This window comes from Puma concolor, chromosome B2, assembly GCF_028749965.1.
Source record: "Puma concolor isolate L17-30 chromosome B2, mPumCon1.1.hap2, whole genome shotgun sequence".
In the NCBI taxonomy this organism is placed as follows: Eukaryota; Metazoa; Chordata; class Mammalia; order Carnivora; family Felidae; genus Puma; species Puma concolor.
Genome location: NC_141671.1, coordinates 136,118,606 through 136,141,277, shown reverse-complemented (window position 1 = coordinate 136,141,277; position 22,672 = coordinate 136,118,606). Strand labels below are relative to the sequence as shown.

Here is a 22,672-nt window from a genome sequence, read left to right as displayed (position 1 = left end):
ATGTATTCAAGAGTGCCTAAAACATGGCAAGACTAATAAAAGTTTGCTGAATTGGAAAATACTATTTTCATCAGGCTCTTTTAATTTTTTTTTTAATGTTTATTCATTTTTGAGAGACAGAGAGATACAGACTGCAGGCAGGGGAGGGGCAGAGAGAGAGGGAGACACAGAAACTGAAGCAGGCTCCAGGCTCTGAGCTGTCAGCACAGAGCCTGACGCGGGGCTCGAACTCACAAAGCAGGAGATCATGACCTGAGCCGAAGTCGGACTCTCAACCGACTGAGCCACCCAGGTACCCCTTTTTCATTAGTTTTTTAATGTTTATTTTTGAGAGCGAGAGAGCACATGTGAGCAGGGGAGGGGCAGAGAGAGAAGGAGTCAGATCCCAAACAGGCTCTGTGCTGATAGCAGAAAGCCCAATGTGGGGCTCGAACTTAGGAACTGCAAGATCATGACCTGATTCAAAGTCAGATGCTTACCCAACTGAGCCACCCAGGTGCCCCACATTATTATTATTACTATTTCAAAAGGCACAAAAGAAAAGCCAGTAAAATGAACTCCATTCTCTCATTGGCAAGTGAAAGTATATTAGATGTTGAAAAAACAAAAAGAGTCCTTCAAGGGATCAGGTGTTAAGGATTCACAATATGTTTATTCAGGGGCACCTGGGTGGCTCAGTCAGCTAAGTGTCTGACTTCAGCTCAGGTCGTGATGTCACAGTTTGTGAGTTTGAGCCCCACAACAGGCTCTGTGCTGACAGCTCAGAGCCTGGAGCCTGCTTGGGATTCTGTGTCTCCCTGTCTCTCTGTCCCTCCCCTGCTCATGCTCTGTCTGTCTCTCTCTCTCTCTCTCTCTCTCAAAAATAAATAAACATTAAAAAAAATTCAAAATGTGTTTATTCAGAATTTCTCTCTCTGAGAAAGATTCTGGCCCAGAATCTCAGCTACCAGATCAGGAACAATGCTGAGACTCCATGAGGGTCCCGCCCAAGGCTGGACCCTTCCCCAGGCCCAGCAGATCCCAGATGGGATGTCTGATGAGGGAAGGGGAATGCAAACTCACCCCACCCTGAATTTCTGCACCTCAGCACTTAACATCATTCACCCAACTGCTCTCCTGTTCCTGCCAAAAACGAGGCTGAAGAAATTGATACTTGAGGAAAAACAATCAGGGCCATGGGCAATACCCATTGCTCTGTGTTTTCTCAACACATAAACTCACTGAAAAGCAAGACACCTAAGCTAAACAGACGAGACACTTAAACAGCTCAGCTCCCCAAGGAAATGCAATCGCTGACCTGTGATTTTATATCATGCTTTTCACTTTCACCAAGGGCTGATGTACGACACGGTCTCATGAAGAACAGGTCATTTTCTGGGGGGAAAAAAAAATTCTGTAGGAGATATTGTCCAATATAATACTTTCAAGATCAAATAAATTTCTCCTATAATTTGAAGGTAGGAAAAGAGAGGCCACCCTTTCCCAATGAGCAAGTATGTTTCTTATACAGATAAAGACAACATGACACATTTTATTCCTTTTTTGCCTTGGCCTCCGGAAAATTCAGGTATATATTTAATAATTTTTAATGTTTGTTTATTTTTGAGAGACAGAGAGAGACAGAATGAGAGCAGGGGAGGGGCAGAGAGACAGGGAGACACAGAATTCGAAGCAGGGTCCAGGCTCTGAGCTGTCAACACAGAGCCTGATGCAGGGCTCGAGCTCACAAACCGTGAGATCATGACCTGAGCTGAAGTTGGACGCTTAAACGACTGAGCCACCCAGGAGCCCCTCAGATATATATTTAATGTACAGTCACAAAAACTCTGTCCCTCCAGGTACATCTTATAATTACCTTAATAAACATAGATCACCCAGTAAGTGCCAGACCCTGGGCAAGTTTAGCCAGGCTCGGGCACAGAGCACCCACTTAAGCTTTTTATCCTTCACCTCTTCTCTAAAAAGATGTACTGCCATTCAAGTGCTCAAATGACCATTTGTCTTTTTAATCTTTATTTTTGAAAGAAAGAGACAGAGTATCTGTGAGGAAGGGCAGAGAGAGGGAGACACAGAATCCAAAGCAGGCTCCAGGCTCCGAGCTGTCAGCACAGAGCCTGACGCGGGGCTCAAACTCTCCAACTGCAAGATCATGACCCAAGCCGAAGTCAGATACTTAACCAACTGAGCTACCCAGGCGCCCCTCGAATGGCCACTTTAAGGACTACCTACCCTTGTATCACAATCAGCACAGTTCAATTTTTTTGTAACCTGGTTCCCATTCCTCCAACTGTGCTTTAACAAGATTAGAGATTTAGAAACCTGCTTCTGGTCCAAAAGAAGCACAAACAAAATGACCAGAGCATTTTGCCTGAAAGCTCGCAGAGCAGGTGACAGCACAGGTAGGTCAGAGTTTCCCCCAGCAGGGGTTAGACGGGCCAACAGCTTTATAAAAAGCTACACTCAAAATGCAAGGTCAATTTTGGTTCAGGTCATGGGATCAAGCCCCGCATCAGGCTCTGCACTGAGCATGGAATCTGCTTGGAATTCTCGCTCTCTCCTTCTCTTTCTCTGTCTCTCCCATTGCCACTCTTTCTCTCTCAAAAAAAAAAAAAAAAAAAAAATTAAGATCAACAGCCCCAGCACACAGGACACAAGGCAAGACATAAGTGGAGTCATCCCTAAAGAATCTTCAATAAGGCAGGCACCTGGGTGGCTCAGTTGGTTGGGCGATTGACTTCAGCTCAGGTTGTGATCTTGCAGTTTGTGAGTTCGAGCCCTGCATCGGGCTCTGTGCTGACAGCTCAGAGCCTGGAGCCTGCTTCGGATTCTGTGTCTCCCTCTCTCTCTGCCCCTCCCCTGCTCACACTCTCTGTGTCTCTCTGTGTCTCAATAATAAATAAACGTTAAAAAAAATTAAAAAAAAAAGAATCTTCCATAAGGCTACAGAGAAAGTAAGCCTGCCATCCTCCATGAACAATCATTTTTAAAACAGTGAGAAATTACAGCCTAAATGCTAAGTTCATCTATGACAAAATGGCATAATCAAAGTTACAGAAATAAATGAAACATAAACTCAAGATACGATATAGCCTATCCTAATAAAAACGCAGTGGGGATTTTTCTTCCCATTTTAGCTAATCAGGGAAAATAAACCATCAGCTTGCAGAACGCTATCATAACAGGAAAATAGTGGCAAGGAGGCAAAGCGACGTGAATCTATTATACTAAATAAATACCTGCAGGGTAAGAATTAAGTTGGTTTTCCTGTCAAACTTTCTTTATCAAGATTAAAACCCTTTGAAAGTTCTCATTAAAAGAGTCAGAAAAATACTTTGGTGCTTTTGTTGACATATGCAAGCAGTAAAGAGGAAGAGATCCCTGGGGCCTGAGCCGACTTGGACCAGAAACAGAACACCTCCCCTCCCCATGTCACCAGCTGGGCCACTCGCAGCCTTTCATGCATCTCTGGACTCAGGTTCCTCATCTGCAAAGTGAGCTTAACACCCCCCGCACGGCAGTAAAAAAGCAGGTGTGATAATACTTGGGCAAGTACTACTCTATGAACTTCAAAGGCTATTCAAACCTGAAGACCATTCCAGACCCACGCTTAGACTTTTCCATGGTGTTCTGTTTCCAGAGTTATCTGCATGAATAACAAAGCTGCGATCACTCTGTTGTCTTAAAACCATTCGGCGGTTTCTTCACCGCCGGCCAGTTAGTGTAACACGCATGGGTTCCTTCACCATCTACTGTCTTCCCGTAGGAGCCTCCCTTGCAGCAAACCTCCCCCCCATCCCCCTGCCACAGTCTCTCGCCAGCCACCCTGTACTGCTCAGAGGACCCAAAGGCACCACGATTTTGCCCACTGGCTGGCCCTTGCAAGCGCTGTTCTCTTCCTGTTTGAAATGCCCTGTTCCCACCTCTCTGCCCAGCAAACTCCTATTTACACTTCAACACCCAGCTTAGGTGCCATCTCTTCCAGGAAGCCCTCTTGAACGAATTTTTCCCTCCCCTGTGCTCCCCAAGCACATGGATGAATCTCTAGTAGCACAAATATACATGAAAATGACTAAGTTATACATCCATATCAGAGACTAGACTACTAGCTCTTTGGAGAGTTTTTGAGTCTCCGGGACACAAATTTTGAAAACAGTACTGAAAAAAGTAAAAGCTTATTAAATGATCACAGGGTGTTTTAGAACGTTTAATCATCAGGGGCACCTGGGTGGCTCAGTCAGCTGAGCGTCCGACTTCAGCTCAGGTCATGGTCTCACAGTTCGTGAGTTCGAGACCCACATCAGGCTTGCTGCTGTCAGCACAGAGCCTGCCTCGGATCCTCCGTCTGTCTGTCTCTCTCTCTCTCTCTCAAAAATAAACACACACAAAAAGAACTCTCACTCATCAAACTGTTCTTTGCAACTTAAAGTGAAATGGCCAGAGGCCTCAGGACATACAGAAAACTCTTTGTTTAGTCCTTTAGGACAACAGGGAAAGTGTAAAAATATCCAATAGATTAAAACATAATTTACATTATCTTAGGAGGCCTTCTTCATGCAAAACACTGTAACAGAAAGAGCAGAACTCTACACAGCAAATAGCTACTGTGTGTGAAGGCCTAAAGGCAGAATTCTAATGGGCTTGTTTGTTTGAAGACAAAACACACACACATCCCACAGTAAGTAACTCCTACCCTCACTCCTACACTTTGGAGCTCTGATCAGGCTTCTGCCTGGAAAACTAAAATGAAGATGTGTATTAGCAGACATTACAAATGCAAATTTTCATAGTATTCCAGGCAGCAGAGTACCAGACAGCATTCTCTTTATAAGCTGGTGGTGGTTGTTCCGGAACAGAAAGAGTCCCTCTAAAGGAGATTCAGAGAGTTTAAGTGAGTTCCCCAAGGTCACACAGCGGCACAGTGGCAATGCCAGGACTCAAACAGAGAACTTCTGATTTGGGGCCCAATGCTCTAGTTACACTAACGCTGCCTCCTGAGATACTCAACATCCCGGTACAGGCAAGTTCACAGTCGCAACACGATTTCCTGAAAAGAAAATTTAGCTCCGCTAGACCATATGGTTGGTCTTTAAATGTCCGTGTTTTCAAATTGTGATCCCTTGAGTTTCATAAACATGTAAAAGAATAACAACCCACGGGAACTGAATAACTTATTGTCATCTAGCTGCTTATAAAAATAGTGTTAAAATGACTGCTGTCCCCATTGCCAAGATGCTGCAAAGGGCTGGTCCGAGAGCCAGGCTGACCTTCAGGAGCTAACCCATCGCCCTCAGCTAAGTTCCCAGCCAAACTGAACGGGGTGCATGTGGCTGCCAGGAGGCTCATTTTTAGCTTGAAACCCAGTAAGAATCCAAGAGGCTCAGATTTATAAATTTGTCCAATCCTGCAACCAAGCAACTCAGGGCAGGCAAGGAGAGTGGTCGTGTCTGCCTCGCCTGAATGCTGGCAACTCTACAATCCGCTGACACAGAAAGTTCTGTCCAGAAGTAATTGCGGGGGCTGGGGAGCAGGGACCTACACCCACAGGTATAGCTGGAGAGGCAAGAGAAGGAGAAGAGGCCTAGCCACGGGTTCCAGTGCTACAGAGAAGGACCAGAGGGCCTCTGAAATCCCTCCTGCTCCCGAAAGTGTAGGATTAAATGGCAAATGGGGTTTCGAATCCTCTAAAAAGCATTAAGGTCAAATCAGTTCATCTTGATGTTTGAAAAATTAATTTACTGTTCAAGAATGACAGCATTCAAGTATGATGACTTTTTCTCCAGCTAGACGTGCAAAATCGAGTTAATTTACACCAAAATAATTGCCAAAAAGGGTGAGAAAGTGAATGAAATAATGAAACAACAAATGAACTGGAAGAAAATACACAGGCTATGTACTTGATGTCAGGATGTAAGGCCTTTCTAAACATAAAAGCAAAGAAAAAAATAATAAATGGAAGACGGTTAATTAGTGCACAGGAAAAATAAAAGATACCGATTTTAAAAAAACTACAGGGCGGGGCTCAATTGGTTAAGTGTACAACTTCAGCTCAGGTCATGATCTCATGGTTCATGAGTTCGAGCCCCATGTTGGGCTCTGTGCTTATAGCTCGGAGCCTGGAGCCTGCTTCGGATTCTGTGTCTTCTCTCTCTCACTCTCTCTCTCTCTCTCTCTCTCTCTCTCTCTCTCTCTCTCTCTGTCTGTCTCCCTCTGTCCCTCCTGCTTGTGCTCGCTTTCTCTCTCAAAATAAATCAACAACTTTAAAAATAATAATAAAAAAAAAAAACTACAGGGCAAAGAAAAGCCAGGGGATTATTACAAATGAACTCTTACAAATGATAAGAGAAAGGAGAACACATAGGAAAAATGGGGAAGGGTAAAACTGTCATTCCCCAAAGAAGAAACATGTCTCATAAACACAGTCAAATTGTTCGGAGTCACTAATATGCAAGCAAATGGGAATTACAGGCTTAAGAAGATCACTTCTCACCAATCGAATGCATGGAGTTTTATAATATTATAGCCAGTGCTTATAAGAGCATAAGCACAACAGGTTGCAGACTGCTGCTGAAATACACCTGTCCTAAGAGCATGCACTTTCATCCAGCAGTTCCAAGCCTAAGAATTCATCCCAGGGAAGGAGACTAGAGTACAAAAGCTGAACGACGTTCATCATAGCTGCACCTAGAAGCTTGAAAAACAGGACAGAGGCCACCTATGAAAAAGACCCTACTAATGGGACCACGGCACACTCCCAAGATACTCTGCCACCATGAAAACTGACATTGTAGGAAAAGGTTTGAAGAGGTAGGGCTTCTGGGATACCGCACAGGGGAGGAAGACGTGACCAAACCAAAGCAGTCGTGAGTAAAGCAATTCATGTGCCTTTTGTTTTCTTCTTTGTGCTTCTATATTTTCCAGTTTCCTACAATGAGCACGTATTCATGGTTTTAAATATTTCTTTAAAATGTGTGTTTTTAAAGCATTACACTAAGTCATTCTCATTATTTGCTCTATTTGCATCCAATTATTTGCTCTGGCCATAAAAACAAACAAACAAAAAACAAAAACAAAAAAACAATTCTACCAGGAATATTTGGATAAGAGGGGCACTTGGCAATGAATTCTGATACTATGCCTCAACATCAACATTTAAAACGGTGCAAGAATCTGCCAACAACTATTTGAGGAAACTTCATACCCAGGACCAGTTGCTTCCTTTCTGAAGCTTATTAATGAACTTGACATGAGGTCAAAATCTGTGCGGTCACAAATCTCCAAACAGCCTATGCTTCAATACTGTGTATTACAGAGATTAAAAGAAAAGAAAAAAAAAGGCATTTTAAATTTGAATCATGCAAATGTGTGATTCTCCCTTAAGAAACACCTCGTGTTCTTAAAATTCGAACAATCAAATGGGTGAATGAAAATTCAATTTAAAAGAATGCCATAAAACATTTCAATGCACCAATATTTGGTGGGCGGGGCTATACCTTGACTAATGGGTCTGTTTACAAGTATTGACTATTTCCTACGAAGGCTACAGTGTAGACCCTGCTCCTCAAAGTGTGATCCTCTAAGCGGAGTGCTGGTGATACCTGGGAGCTTGTTTGGGAGCGCAGGATCCCTGGCCCCACCTGAGACCCACACTACACCAGAATCTACAGTTGAACGAATCCCCAGATGATATGAATGCCATTAAAGTTTGAGAAGAGCTGCTATAAGAAGTCAAAAGCTGAAGTGTTATGTCACAACCAAATAAGAGATTTAAATTAAGTGAAGCACCCCTGAACAGCCCCTGGAAGACCTCATACACACACCAAACCGCAGCGCCCTGCATCTGCTACGGCGGTTCCCCACCCTGGCCGCGAACCAAAATTACCTGGGAGCTTTTAACACGCGCAGGTGCCCAAGCCCCACCCGGACCCAATGAATGAAAATCAGCATTTTCCAAAGCCCTCCGGGTAATTCTATCGTGCAGCCAGACTTGAGAGTTTGAGACTGGCATAGACAGACCCTTAACCAAAGAGATTGCCAGCCTCACCACAGCCAGGCACAAATAACCCCTGCTTCTACTCTCTTCCGGTAGCTTCTCACAGGCCCCTGTTCATCACTCCCTACACTGATCCTCAGCCGTTCTCTGCCCCTACAGCCCCATGAGCGCAGTGTTATTGGTCACATTATCTCCAGCACCTGGCATTTCGCTGGAGTTGGATGAACATTTGTTGAAGGAAAGAGATAGAAGCAAGAGAGGGCAACTGCCAATTTGAATGTGAAGAAGGGTGGGCAGGCGGAAGCAATCGGAAAACACATGTTCTTTGATCCTCTAAGGCTCATCGATGTGAAACTCCCATGAAGCATAAGCCTTGTGGGCAAGACTTACTCTAAAATTAACAAAAGATCACCTATCATTCCAACGACGTGGCCGGGGGAAAAATTCTGGACAAAGGGGACTGTGTTTTCAAACAGCAATGCATCATGCCGTGAAAGAAATGCAACACTAAAACAGAAGCCCTCTTGGTAACCCAAGTGTGTGTGTGTGTGTGTGTGTGTGTGTGTGTGTGTGTGTGTGTGTGTGTTTTAATGTTTATTTATTTTTGAGAGAGAGACAGAGACAGAGCATGAGCAGGGAATGGGCAGAGAGAGAGGGAGACACAGAATCCGAAGCAGGCTCCAGGCTCTGAGCTGTCAGCACAGAGCTCGAGGCGGGGCTCGAACCCACGAACTGGGAGATCATGACTTGAGCTAAAGTCGGTCACTTAACTAAGCCACCCAGGCACCCACCCAAACGTGTTTTAGTATGATCTCCCTCCAAGCTAGGGCAGCACACCTATTGACATGCTACCCACACTCTCTCTCTACGCCCAAGTTCAGGTCGGAAAGACCGGCACCTCCATAACTGTGTGCATCCCACCACCCAGGCACAGAGAGGGAACTTAACACACCCCTCCCCGGCCATAAGGAACAGCACAGCAAGGCACAAGAATGCCTGAATAAAGTATTTTCCAAAAGCACTGGAGAAGTTTGTGATCAGACTGCAAGCTTATGAGATTCCAGCGTTATCGCGAAATACTAACTCTAGATATCCTCTGCCCAAGGGTAAAGGGCAATAAAAAGAGGTTTTGGATCCTGAAAAACACTTCCCTCTCCCTCCCTTCGATTTCTGGGAACCTCTTCATCTCACAGCATGACTAGGAGAACATAACCACAAATACTTTAGACTCCAAAAGGCCTCGGATCTCTGCTGGGCAAGCAAACAAGAGCAGCCTTTGGGATTGGGAAAAGCACGAGCAAAGAAAATAATACGGCCTCACTCCTGTCATCTGGTGAAGCAAAATAAAGACGCCACGCCATTTGGTTTTCATATCTGCGTGGCTTTCCAGAACGCTTTGCTCCATTTTCATGTCCGTGTCCTGGGCAGATCTTGGGAGCGGGGCTCCTGCGGAACTGTCTGGAGAGTACACGACGCGTCTCGGGAGTAACCAATGTTCACCTCTCAACTGCTGCATCTAGCATCCTACTCGGAGGCGATGCCAACACTCTCCCCTGGCAGGTCTCCGGCACAGGCCCTCCTCACCTGACCTGCTCAGAGACGACCACACCGCAGCCCCCAGGCCAGTCTGGCAAGACAGGAGACACGAGCGTCCCCACACCCCGGTCACGCAGACACCTCACCTCCCCGCTCGGCCCTGCCCCAACGTCTCTACCAACCGGCACTTTCTGTTTCCTTCCCCGCCCTGGTAAAAATAACTTCCTCTTCGGGTGTCTAAATCTGTATGTGATTTTACACACATTCGCTGGCACGTCGCTGGATGAATTCTGACACTAAAGCAGAATGAAATCGCAAGAAATCTGCAGTCACATTTCCGTAGAACTCCATCCAGATGAGTCAGTTCCACTTGTTTTCCCAGATATTGAGAAAATACTTCCAGGCAAGGTGCTGCATCCTAAGCGTGGCGTCAGTTCCTTCTGCCCTCTGCTTCTGACGGACTCAGCAAAGCCACGGAGAGGCAGGGCGTGGGTTGCGGGCGCTGCTGTGTGTTAACTGTGTGCGGTTCGCTGGCTGCAGTTCCGAGTGGGGAGAAGGGCGTCTCAGTGAGCAGACCACCCAGCACAGATGTGGCATCAAGACCCCAGCGAGACTTCCTTATTCTGGGCCCGAGTCGGGGCTCCCGAGAGCACCCGCCGGGTCCACTCACCTGTCATAAGGACAGAACGGTGGAGGATGTGGCAGTCATTCTCAAAAGAGGACAGGTTGGAAGAGAGACACTTCTGATCGTGACTCCTCTCTGCAAAGTAGGCTCACAGATGGAGGGAACCGGAAGCTTCCTCAGTTCTACAGGCCAGCAAAGGGCCACAGAGACAAAGGGGTGAAGGTGCTTAAGAGAGTGAAGATCATGGAGTCTTCTAGAATTGCTTACTGGCCAGTTGTGTCTCCTCTCCTACAAGCTGCCTGCTTATATTCCTTGCCCATTTATCTCACAAAGTGTTTCTCTTCTTTATTGATTCATTGACCACTTAAAGACTGCATATTCATCTCGTTTCCTAGAGAAACATCTGTCCCCAGTCTGGGTCCTTTGCCTCGCTTACGGGGTGCCATTGTTCCGAAGGCTCTACTTGTACAGTCGTTTTCTTCCCTTTGCTATTTGTGCTTTCTGTGCTGAAGGTGACTTCAGATGAGGAGCTAAAATAGAGTAGACATCTATTTTTCTGGACAATATTCACGTGGGGGGGGGGGTAAGACAATCATCTTCCTGTCTTCAGTCCTCTGAAAGATGATGCAGTCCAATGGACTATTCTGTGTAGCTCCCAGAAGAACTAGCAGAGGCAGAGTGAAGCTACCCGGAAGTAGCTCATCTTACGGCAAACCACTCCCTCAGTCACTGGAGCTGTCCACAGGGCAATGGGACGTCCAGCGGCAGGGAGCCGGATGGGGGTGAGAGTCTCCTTTGAACAACACAGCTTCTTATTCCTATGTGTCTTCCTTCTTTCTTCCTATCGCATTGTTAGATTTTGAATTCTGGAAAGACATATCTTAGTCTGCTTCCTCTCTCTCTCTCTCTCTCTCTCTCTCTCTCTGCCTTCCTAGGGATATTCTGCTTCCCGCAGTTTCTGGAGCAAGATTCTCCCACTATTGCCCGGATAGGCTGTGGCAAACTGGTGATGGAGAAACATGCTGCCAATTTTAATGAAGACAAAACAACAAACAAACAAAACAAAACCAAAAAGACTATGATTCAGATTTTGAAAATAATGGTCAAAAACGTTTTTGTGCATTCTACTTGCCTTAGTCACTTGACTTTTACAATCTTTTAAATAAGCATTTGGTACCAAAGGAAATAGCCTTATAATTTCAGTTGCTAGAGTAAGAGGACTTTCTTATCTCTTTCACATGATTTTAAGAGTAGACAGGCCCGTAGAAAACACCAAATGCAGTGATTCTAAAGAGAAAAGCAGCAGCATCTCCTGGGGCTACATATAAAAATCACCTAGAGAATCTCTTTGAAGAACCCCAAATCCACCCCATTGTCCCAGTCCCGGCCACTGGGACACAGTCCCAGACAAACCATCAAGGCAATATGGACACACTGCTGACGATGGGGGTCATACGAAAGAAAAACAATGGAGAATCATGGACCTAATCAAACGTCTTCATTTTAGAGGTGAGGAAACCTAAGCCTAGGAGGTTCATGTGACTGAAGAGCACTGACCACTGAACTATTTGGGGACCCTTCCAGAACCAGGTCCCATATCCCTCCCAGCAACCTGCATGGCTTTGCCTCTGCTTATTCAGCACAAAGGCATTCACGTCAAACAGCCCTCGTGTCAGAGCAGGAAGCTCTGCGCTGGAACTGCAAGGTCATGGCTTTTGCAAACAAAACTTAACTTTCTGTTCAACGATGTGAATTCGCATTTGCTTTCAACTTCTCAAGGAACTGGGTGACCAGCTACGGCAGAGAGTAATGGCCTGTGGCTCTCACGTGCCCCGGCGCCCACCCAAGGCTGGGGAGGTCCTGGCAACATGAAGAAGCAGAGAGGATGGGAAACAGAGGCAAGTTCACCTGCCTCTGGGCAAAGGCATTATCCATGACTTGGGTTCACCACTCTGGCCGTGACTTCCAGTAGAAGACAAGTAGGAACCGGAGAAAAGCAAGTGACCGTACCGCTGGGCATGGTGGTTCCATCTCTCATGGGAGAAGCCCTCCTCCCTGTCACAGTGTGTGCCTGGCATTCTGATTGTCTGCAAGGGCATAGCTACTAATGCCATTCTCAAAGAGCAGGCCATCCCAGAGAGTCGGCTGCGCCATGCGCCCCCTGCACAACTGTTCTTATTTTACGAGCGCAGGGGGAGAAAGCGTGGATAAATTCAAAACAGAGGAAAGCACACCGTGCCTAGAGTGTGTTCTTCCAAGACTGTGTCTAGGAAGCAAGCAGAAGGAAGAAACTGGAAGGTTCCTGTGTGTCTAATTAACAGGGCAAGTGACTGGAACTTGCCCGCCGTTGAAGAGCCCCCACGAATCAGAGGGTGAGGGTGACAAGATGAGCCACAGGAATACTAGTTTAATACTTTCGTGTTTCCTGGTTAGACTGCTGCTTTCAACTGGAAACCAAGCCAGGGATGAGTCTGTATGCATCACCAGCATGGGTGTCGGTCCAAGCGTGCGTCCCCAAGAATGTAGGTTTTCGTGCCAGAAGAGAGGGGAGTCTGAGAGAAGCGAAGAACAAAGTGATAAAGTTGACATTTGTTGAATTCAAATGCCAGGCCGTGGGTCAGGTAAGTATCCTATAAAACAGCACTTATCAATCCCGTCATACAGATCAAAACACCTGAGGTTCAGAGACGTTAAGAAAATTGCCCAAGTTCTCCCAGCCGGTGATCGCACTGGGATTTGCATCAAAATCTCTCTCTAGGGGGTGCCTGGGTGGCTCAGTCGGTTGAGCGTCCACTTTCGGCTCAGGTTATGATCTCGTGGTTTGTGGATTTGAGCCCCGCATCGGCTCTGTGCTGACAGCTCAGAGCCCGGAGACTGCTTCAGATTCTGTGTTTCCCTCTGTCTCTGCCCCTCCCCTGCTCATGCTTAGTCTCTCTCTGTCTCTCAAAGATAAATTTAAAAAATTATGAAAAAAAAAAATCTCTGCTCTAAAACCTATATTCTTTCTAATGTCTGATGCTTCTGGCTCACAAGCCTTCCATGAATATTTGCTGAATGACTGAACAAAAGAATTTGTATGTTTCAGAATACTTCCATTTTTATTTTCATCGAGACTGTGAAACTCATACTCACTGAGCTAGGAAAAAAAAAATCAATGGTGTTTCCAGAAATGCAATACGGCTAAATGTAAATAATTACTTAAATCACCCATCAATGAGTGAATGAAGAGTTGCTTAACCAAAGCCATGACTTCAAGGTTATTCAATACCTTTCATCAAACAAGGGTCAATGGGTTTGTGCACTGAGCCCTGATTTTATAGTTTCTCATTTTGCCATTCTAGGTTAAAATCCATTTGCTCACAATTTCAAAAACCACATCATCTTTTGGTCTCATCTCCTTAAAGACAAAAAGTCACGCTTGAAACGTACTAGCTAACTTAACACAAATCGCTATGTAAGGAAAGACACCAGCTTAGAGAGAGAAATAAACTATCTGCAGACTCCCAAAGCAACTGGTCGGGGTTCAGGAAAATGACAAGAAACAAAAAGTCTGCATTCTAGTTATATGCAGTCAAAGCTCTAGACTGACCTCAGGTATTCTTAAGAGGTGAACAATTATCCCCATGCATGGAGGAAATCTTTACAGAACTGTATGTCATAGTGGTTTTAACATCTTTGCTTGGAACATATGCTTCAAACAGGAAGAGGCAGGCTGTAGACATCACCTGAGCTTAAGTCTTTCCTGGCACCCGTCCCCATGTTCTCTACTTAAAACAGAGACCAAACACTGCAGGATGTGGAACCCTAGTGAAGAACATTCTGCTTAGCAAATATATTGAATCAACAGATAGTTACTGAGGGCCTGTGCAGGAGGCACAGGAGAGGTGTCAAAGTAGAGATGGTTAGTACTGAATAAGCTTCCTCCTTTCAAGGAGCTTGTCCATGAACTATCACAATACAAGGCAGAATGTCACAACTTCAGACGTGATCATGAAATAATTACAGGAGTTCGGAGGTCATCACTGGAATCTGAGCTTCCTAAACCACCAGCAGAGAGGCAATAGCAGAGGCAAAGTCACATAATGAGACCAGAAAAATGAGTCAGTGGCTATCTTTGGGAAATTACAGACAACTAATAGAAACCCGGAGACAGACCAGGAGGTATAAGCATACCCTCAACACTAAGCAGCTATCTGGCTCCCCTGTGATTTTCAGTATGTGAGTGTTACAAATTACTCAAATTGAGCCTCTACCAAGCAGCATGGAACTGACTGCATCTGTCCTTAAAGCTTCTCATTTTGAGAACACCTATTTTTTAAGCATACCAAAAGTGTCTAATGCTCTTACAAAACCAAGTAATATTTCTTTCTAAAGCCTGCAAGTTAATTTACCAAAGAGAAACAATTCTAGGAATTGTAAATTCTAGGAATTTAGTAAATTCCTATGTGTTTGTCTTGTATGTTACACCACAACATGAATAACAACCAAATTGCACGTGAATTCTAATTTTATGAGAATTCTCAAGATCTCCTTGGTATCCTGGTAGTAAATACCTTGTATAAGGAACATGATGTACCCAAATGTTTTCCCCTGCTGAGCTCATCAGTTCCATTCCAGTGAGCAAATACAAGACAGATACTCACATCCACTGTACTATAATCTGCTGTTCAAAACTGGCTTCACTTACATGTCACATATGAGTCACAGCAATCTCTTCAGACATCTGTAATATGGATAAATGCTGGCTATCCAAGAATTTACATACGTGAGAACTAAATGCAGACAACCAAAGGGATTCCTATTCAAAGTAATCCATACCTCATCACTGCAAACAAGACCCCCAGGATTCTTTTGAAGAGATCCTTGCTTCCGTTCACTGTTAGGAATGTATTTAGATTTCATTCTATACGCGGACACTGTAATTAGCACTTTGAAAGTGACTAAAAATGAAACTTTCTTGCTCCTTGAGAAGGTGCACACCTATTACACAGAGAACAATACGCCACAGTATTGTGTTTCAGCCAGTACCACCTTTTGCAACTTCAAAACAAATAGCAAAATCATACATCTGATAAGGGTCTAGATTCCAGAATACGTAAAGAACTCTTAAACCCCAAAAACAAAAACACAACCAAGTTCAAAAATGTGTGAAGGATGTGAAGAGACATTTTTTTCCAAAGAAGCCACACAAATGGCCAACCAGCTCCCGAAAAGATGCTCGTCGTCACTAATCATTAGGGAAATGCAAAACAAAACCACAATAAAATACACTTCGCATGCACTAGGATGCCTACAATCAAAACAATGGAAAGGAACAAGTGTTGGTGAAGATGTAGAGAAACTGGAACTCTTGTACATTGCTGGCGGGGATGACCACCAGTGCAGCCACTGTGCAAAACAGCTTGGCAGTTCTGTAATAAGTTAAACATAGAATTAACATATGACCCAGCAGTCTGCTTCTGAGTACGTACCCAAAGGAACAGCAAGTAGGTATTAAAACAGAGACGGCACGCAAAAGTTCGTAGAAGTGCTATGCACAACAGCCGCAAGATAGAAACAACCCCAACGTCCATCAACACCTGAATGAATAAACAAAAATGTGCTATATCCACTGGCATATTATTCAGCCATAAAAAGGAAGGGAGCATGATGCATGCTACAACATGAATGAGTCATGAAAACAATATGCCAAGTGAAAGAAACCAATCACAAAAGACCACGTATTATATGGCTCCATTTCTAGGAGATGTCCGGAATAGGCAAATCTACAGAGACAGAATGTAGATTACTGGTGACTTAGGCTGAGGAGATGGCGGAGGGAGGGGACATCCAAAGGGTAGATAGGGTTTCTCTTCATGCTTTAAAATCAACTAGAATAATGACTGTATTTGTCTATGAATATACTGAAAACTACCAAACTACTAAACACTTTAAATGTGTGACTTGTATGGTTTCTGAATTATATCCCGATAAAGCTGTTTTAAAAACTTAATAGCAATAGTGAAAGGTGCTTCATTTGGAATTTTCTTGCCCAACAGTTGCTACAGTTTTTTGATTTCTGCAAATCAGAGTTTTGGGTGAAACAGTAGTGTTTGTGTCCCCAGGTCTAATAAATAAAACGGTTTATGGCCATCACTGCTTAAAGTTGAGTTTCTCTAAATAAAAATCAATACAGGTAAGACAAAATTTCCCTGCGGTCAAGTGTTCCCATCTTTCAAAACCAAAAACAAAACCCAAAAGAGCAAATGATAACTCGTAACAATTCAAGCGGCCAGGATCTGTCCGATAAGATGCCTTTTCATTGTCCATCACTGCTCCCCTTCAGGACAGCTGCAAGGCAAGAGACAGTGTCTGCTCCTAGAGCTTCCTCGGGGGAAGCAAAAGATACTATCTCTTTCGGGACCCAAACAGCTTGACCACTTTCATTCTAGCTTCTCAAATACAAAGCCAACTAGTGTTTTAAACCTGGGTTGATGACAGGGAATTTAAGAAAAGACAGTATCCAGATAATACATATTTATATGTGCTTTCAAACAATTCATACTGAGACTAGTCTACAGCAAAAATAGTTTACAAAGCAGAATGCTTTTCACCATTCATGTGCTGTGTTTACTGACCAGTCTGCCATTGCTGAATTCCATTTTCTGTCCTTCTTCTAATACAGTGCTACTGTGTCCCCAACCAACCCCATAAAACACATTTGCAGCTATGAACAAGAATGCCATTTTGTTTTTTTTTTGTCAACAATTTCTATTGATAACATTATATCTAATGCATTCATTTCCTAGATTGCTGTCTGGGGCCCAAACTATATTTAAACCATGCTTGATGTGCAGAAGACAAATTAAATTTGACTTGTAAGGTTTAAAGAAATGATTTTGTAACGGATCAGGACCTCTATTTTGACATTTTCCTTTAAATTCATTTAAACTTAGAGAATTTCAAATGCAACACAGTTCCATCTTTTTCTCTGTCGTCTTTTGACTTGAAATTGCCATCCTCGTATATAATATATATAAAGATTGGCAACTCTGGAAACTGAAATAGAAGCGGTACGTCCCCATTTAAAGTAGTACAACGTAAAAATGGAAAGGAAAGCATGTCAATTTGAGATCGACCCAACAAATTTAGTTCCCATAAAGGCTAAATCACATATCCAAGGCTTGATGATAAATCATTAGAGTTTGCCAGTTGTAGAAGATCTGTAGTAAGCCATCTGGCTTATTCAGTTTACATCAGTGTAACGAGTGTTATCCCAAGATTCTGATATTTCCACAGCTCATAAGTAATGAGGCTACTGGCAGAGGCTGTATCATAACCTAATTTCTGGGGGGGGGGGGGGATCTTATGTGATTTTTATTTGTTTTCCATAACAAATCAAAGTCTGAATGCTGCTTCAAAACACAAAAATGCATTTCACTGAATTGGAAGGACTATGGTAGCCAAGTTTAGGCACAGCCTTTTGCTAAATCCATCCATTTACCCCACTGTATGCTCGTGTTCTCCCTCTACCCATTTCAAGAAGGAAAATACCAAGGCCACAGTTATTCCTGCATGATCCACCCCCCTAACTTACTTTCCTTTTTGCAAATGTGTTGCAGCAGAAAGTACCTTTCAGGAGAACATACTCTGCCCGTTCCCAAAACAGACCAGAAAGAACTGTTCCACTGGCTTCTGTGGGAAGAGAAAGCATCATCGCTGCCTCCTTTCCCTTTCTTCCCCCACTATTCCTTCTGGTTACCAGCTCCACCCCATTCCATCCATCTCCTAACCTCAGAGAGTCTAAAGCCAGCTGGAGCTGCGGCTGTTGGCTGGTCTTTCCCTTGAAACAATGAGGCTTAAGCAGCAAAGCAGATGCATTTTTCAAAGTCGAAATGTAAAAGATGAAACCACGCACATCACCTTTAAAATACTCGGTAAATCTCCTCTCTTTCATCTCCTGTCTTTCGCTCAACTATATAGGAGGCTTTCTGAAAGTAGAGCTGTATTCCGGAACGATGGTTCTCGAACTTCAGCCTGCATCAGAGTCACCTGGAAGACTTGCTAAAGTACAGAGTGCTGGGCCCTCCACCCAGACTCTTTCATTCAATTGGTCCGGAATGAGCCCTGAGTATCTGCATTTGTAACAAGGTTCCAGGTGATACCGATGCTGCAGATCCGTGGCCACACATGCAAAGCTACTAGCGTGGACAAAGAACAAATCGCTAAAGGAAGGCAAAAGATCGGGGATTTAAGATTCTAATTCCCATCACCTCCAGTTGTGTGGGTCTGCTAAAGCTGAGTACCGTGGCACACGGGGATTAACACGGGAAGGTGGAGCTAAGAGCAGACCAGCTGCTTGACTTCCCTTCCCTGCTGGCCGCTGAAGATGTTCAGAACAAAAGTAGCAAGAAAAGGAAAGCGAAATTATGCAAACAAGTATGATTGTGTTCAGCCAGTCTGCTCTTGAGATCTGCACTTGCCTCCTGGCTGATTGGAGAGCTGCGCAGTGGGCGCCCGAATCAGACGGAGTTGGGTTCAGGTCTTGCCTACTGGCTGTGCGTCCTTCAGCAAGTCAGTGAATCCGTGTTCTGATTTCTGCCACATCAAAAATGGGAATAACAACCGAACCCACCTGTAGCATTGCTATGTGCGTACAATTTCATTCTGCATGTGCACTGATGGGACCAGGCACAATCAATGTTAGCTTTGACCGTGAATGGTCATATCTCCTGGCTCTACTGTGAGAACATTCAATAGGTTCAATGTTGTAAGACCTATTCGATACAGTAGGTTCAGTTATTAATGCCAAATAGCAAGTAGAGACTCTGTGTCAGACGTATAATGGCACACAAGTATATTAAAATAACACCCTGGCAACAATTTTTGCTAAAATGTTATTCTGATTTGGAAAATTTTCACTTTATCTGGACTTATATTTAAGGAAAACACTGGCCTCCAAAATTGGCTAACTCAGGAAATTGAGAGGATATGTTGACTAACCACAAATTTTGTTTTGACAGACACTAAAATAATAGAACGGACGAAACAAGGGGAAAGTATTCTGCAGATACCTTGGCCTTATATTATTAAGGGTGTATTTTAGACCCTCTTAAAGACCACAAGCCCACTCTTCCCCAAAATCATTATATTTATGTAACAAACAACAGGGAACAAATTTGGCCAAGGTATCCTATTTTCAGTTCACGGAAGTGATGTCATTTTTTTTTTAACCCATCATGTCAGTCAGAAACTTCCTGATGAGTTACTAACAGGAGCGGTGTTCAACCAATCAGTCCTTCCCAGTTCCAGAGTGAAGTCACCTTTCTATCAACGGAGCCCCCAAATTTATCAGGCCTCATCTTTTGAAATATATGATGAAAGCATTCAATTCTGGGCACAACACACTTTGGGCTCAATTTTCAAAAGGTCAACGTGCCAGAAATCACAGTTTCTTGATTTTACCCCCCAGGGTTGCCTCTGTTCTTTCCTCCTCTCGGGTTTTCCTGTCCCCAAGAAGGGTATCAGAACCACAACATCTTAGGAGCTGGGTGGAGGTCTGAGATACAACCTAGTCCAGCCGGTACTCTATTAATGAAAAACCTGAGGCCCATGAAGTTTGAGCGCCCTCCCTAAAGCCAACCGCTTTGAGGGCACTAAACACAGATGTCTTCCTTCTCCATGCACTGTATTTTCCCTGCCCCACTGGCCTCCACATTTTGCTTAAAGGGAATTTCAACAAAGTATTCGTTATCAGATTTTACAGACCCCTAAGCTTCAAAAACACTTCCCGGTGCCAGTTAACAGGGATTATTGTTGATGGTTTAAAAAAAAAAAAGTTACCTTCGTAGCACTAGCAGGTGTCTGAGGCCCTGTGAAGTCTCCATGAGACTCCAAAATGCAGAACTCAGGGAAAAAAGAGATTTGACTCCTTAATAAAAGTGCGTTATTACCCCCAATCTTCTTAGAAGCCTGATGCTGAGGATTGTTATTTGCAAATCTGCTCGGACAATGTTTTCCTTTAATTTTCCCTAAAGCATCTTACAAAACCAGAGTTCTCCCAAGTTTCTACCGAAACAGGAGCGTACCTTTTAAAATCTGAGCTTCTCTGCGTGGAAAGGGCATGCTTGTTATCTGCGTTTCTATTTCAAAACGCTTCAACCCATCTGTCACTTTGCTGAGGTGGTTCCTGTCCTTCGAAAACGGCCTGCTATCCAGACCTGTGGCTTCCGCGACTCAGGGACTCTTGAGGGAAGTGTGGAGGCTTCCAGCCCCCTGGAGTCTTTGGCCCGATACGGCCCAGCGCTCCAGAGGCTTCCCTTTGCGCACCCGCTCGCGCCAGGCAGATGCCGGAGGTTGGCCGGGTGGCTCAGGTTCATCACCTCGGACGCGGGCAGGGAGCTGGCGCCTCCCCAGCCTCTCCCCCCGCCCCCGCAAAAGCTCTCTGGGCCGCGCGGGCAGGGGCGGGGGGTGGAGATTCGGCCCCTCCCGGACCGGGGCGCGCGCCAGCCGCGGAGCCGGGACCCGGGCGTGCGCTCGCGCGGATCTGGCACCGCTCTCCCCTCGCCCGCACCGAGCGCGGGTCACGCCCTCTCTCTGCGGCCGCTCTCTCCTCTCGCCGCACAACCCTTTCCTCACCTCTGCTAAAAACGGGCGGCCTCGCTCCTAAGACACCGAGCGCAAGGCAACCCCCCCCCCCAAAAAAAAAGTTCTGACTTGAGACGCACGCAGCGCAGAAGAGAGTCGGGTCACAGCAGGCGACACTGCCGGCCAGGCTGACCCGGGGCCCTCGAACAGCCCCGGATCCCCGGACGCAGCCCCTCCCCGCGTCCCCCTCGCCGCCGCCGAAGGACAAGCCAGCCCAGGGTCAGCACGGGGGTCCGAAAAATGCCCCTGGGTCACGGAGGCCGGCGGGCAGGAGAGGGACTCGCGGGGCAGAACTGGCAGAACCGAGCGGGGAGGGGAGCTAACTCCACCCCCCACACGCCCCCGGAGTGCTCACGAGACAGGACTACGGTCACCGACAGTGCCACGGGGTGGGGGGAGGGGGACTGTCCCTTCCCCTCGCCGCTCCCCACACCTCCAGGCCACAAAACACACACTCGTACACACCCACAAACACACACGCCCGCACTCCGCCCCGGACCCGGGGACAGAGGCGGGGAAGGTATGCGGCGCCCCGCCCGGGGTACCTGCCCGGCCCGCCGCCTCCGGGCGGACGGACGGACGGCCGACCGCACGCACCGACGCGCGGGAGGGAGCCGGCACCCGGACGTCCCACCTGGGGAGCCTCGGGGCGCCGTCGGGCGGTCTCAACGCCACAAGTCCCCGGCGCGCCCCTGTCCCCCACCCCCTCCCCCGCACAAGTTCGCGCGGCCGCCGCCGCCCTCGCCCGGCCCCCCTTCCTTACCCAAATACTGCCGCAGGTCGAGCAGGAAGCGAGGGGGTCCCCCGCTGAGCTGATAGAAGAGGGAGCCCAGGCAGAAGACCAGCAGGGTGGCCATGCAGAAGCCGTAGTCCCGGAGCGAGAAGCGCAGGAAAGGCAGCAGGGGGACCCGGCGCTTCCAGCTGCCCAGGCCCGGAGGGGCGCCCCCCAGAGGGGTCCCATGGGGCCAGGGATCCGCGCCGCCGCCGGGATGCTGCTGCTTCTTCTTCATCGCCTGCTCCGCCGCCTCGCACAGCCTGCCCGTGCCAGGAAAAGGTCACCCATCCGCCTGCGAGGAGGAGAGCCCGGCCGGCCGGCTGCACATGGGCAGGGCCGCGCCGAGGGCAGCCCGGGTGGGGGCGGGGAGGGGCCGAAGTTGCCGGGCTCAGGAGACTTTCCTCGGCATGGTCCCCGCCGCCGCGGCCCGAGCGGCCGAGGTGCCCGGCCCCGGCTCGGCCCGCGCCCGCGCCCGCTAGCGCCCCCGCGCCCCGCGCCCCGCCGCGCCTCGGGCTCGCTCGCGGCCGCCGGGGCTCGCCTCCAGCGCCAGCGTGGACCCCCCGGCTTTGTGTCTGTCGGTCTCGGCGTGTTTTGTCCCGGTTCAGACTCCTCTAAAAGACGGCAGGGAGGAACGGGAGGCGGACACCGTCGCCTCGCTCCACCTCCTTGACAGGGGTTTTCCTTCTTCTCCTCCCCTTTCCCTCTCCGGCTCTCCGCGGCCCTCTCTCCTCCCTCTTCCCTCCCTCTCGGCGCTCGGGTCTCCGGGTTTCTCTCGGGTGTCACGTTACTGCCTCTGACCGGGGAGCGGGGCGGGGGGCGGCGATTATTCGCCACGAGGAAGAAAGTTTCTGGGTGTTTTTCTCCTTCCCCCTTTCTCTACAGTCTGGCCTCAGTTTCTGCGCCACCAGCGACCTCTGGGGGGCCCCGCTGACTTCCCTCTCTTGTAAACAGTCACCGGCAGGAAGAAGCACGACTTCTTTTACTATATGGTTTTTTTTTTTTTTTTTTCATTTCAGGAACTCAATTCTCCTTCTGGATCCCGAGCTGCCTACAAAAGGCCGGTTAAAAAAAAAAAGGTACTTGGGTATGTATGTGTTCGAGACTTGACTGAGATGGTCCA

The 22,672-nt window shown here is 46.7% G+C and overlaps 1 protein-coding gene across 4 annotated transcripts in view; it reads right to left on the bottom strand.

Annotated features, from left to right (window-relative positions):
- Nucleotides 1-22,405, bottom strand: part of UST (uronyl 2-sulfotransferase) — a 319,150-nt gene extending 296,745 nt beyond the window's left edge. Inside the window, exon 1 of one of the 4 annotated variants that reach the window (XM_086708095.1) lies at nucleotides 21,541-22,405. In XM_086708095.1, the coding sequence (XP_086564221.1) occupies nucleotides 21,541-21,787 (247 nt within the window). In that variant the 5' untranslated portion in view covers nucleotides 21,788-22,405. Of the gene's footprint in view, nucleotides 1-18,053; nucleotides 20,187-20,218; nucleotides 20,802-21,540 lie in introns of those variants that run through there. The other 3 variants (XM_086708096.1, XM_086708097.1, XM_086708098.1) reach the window with 3 other exon arrangements.
- Nucleotides 22,406-22,672: the final 267 nt, after the last annotated feature.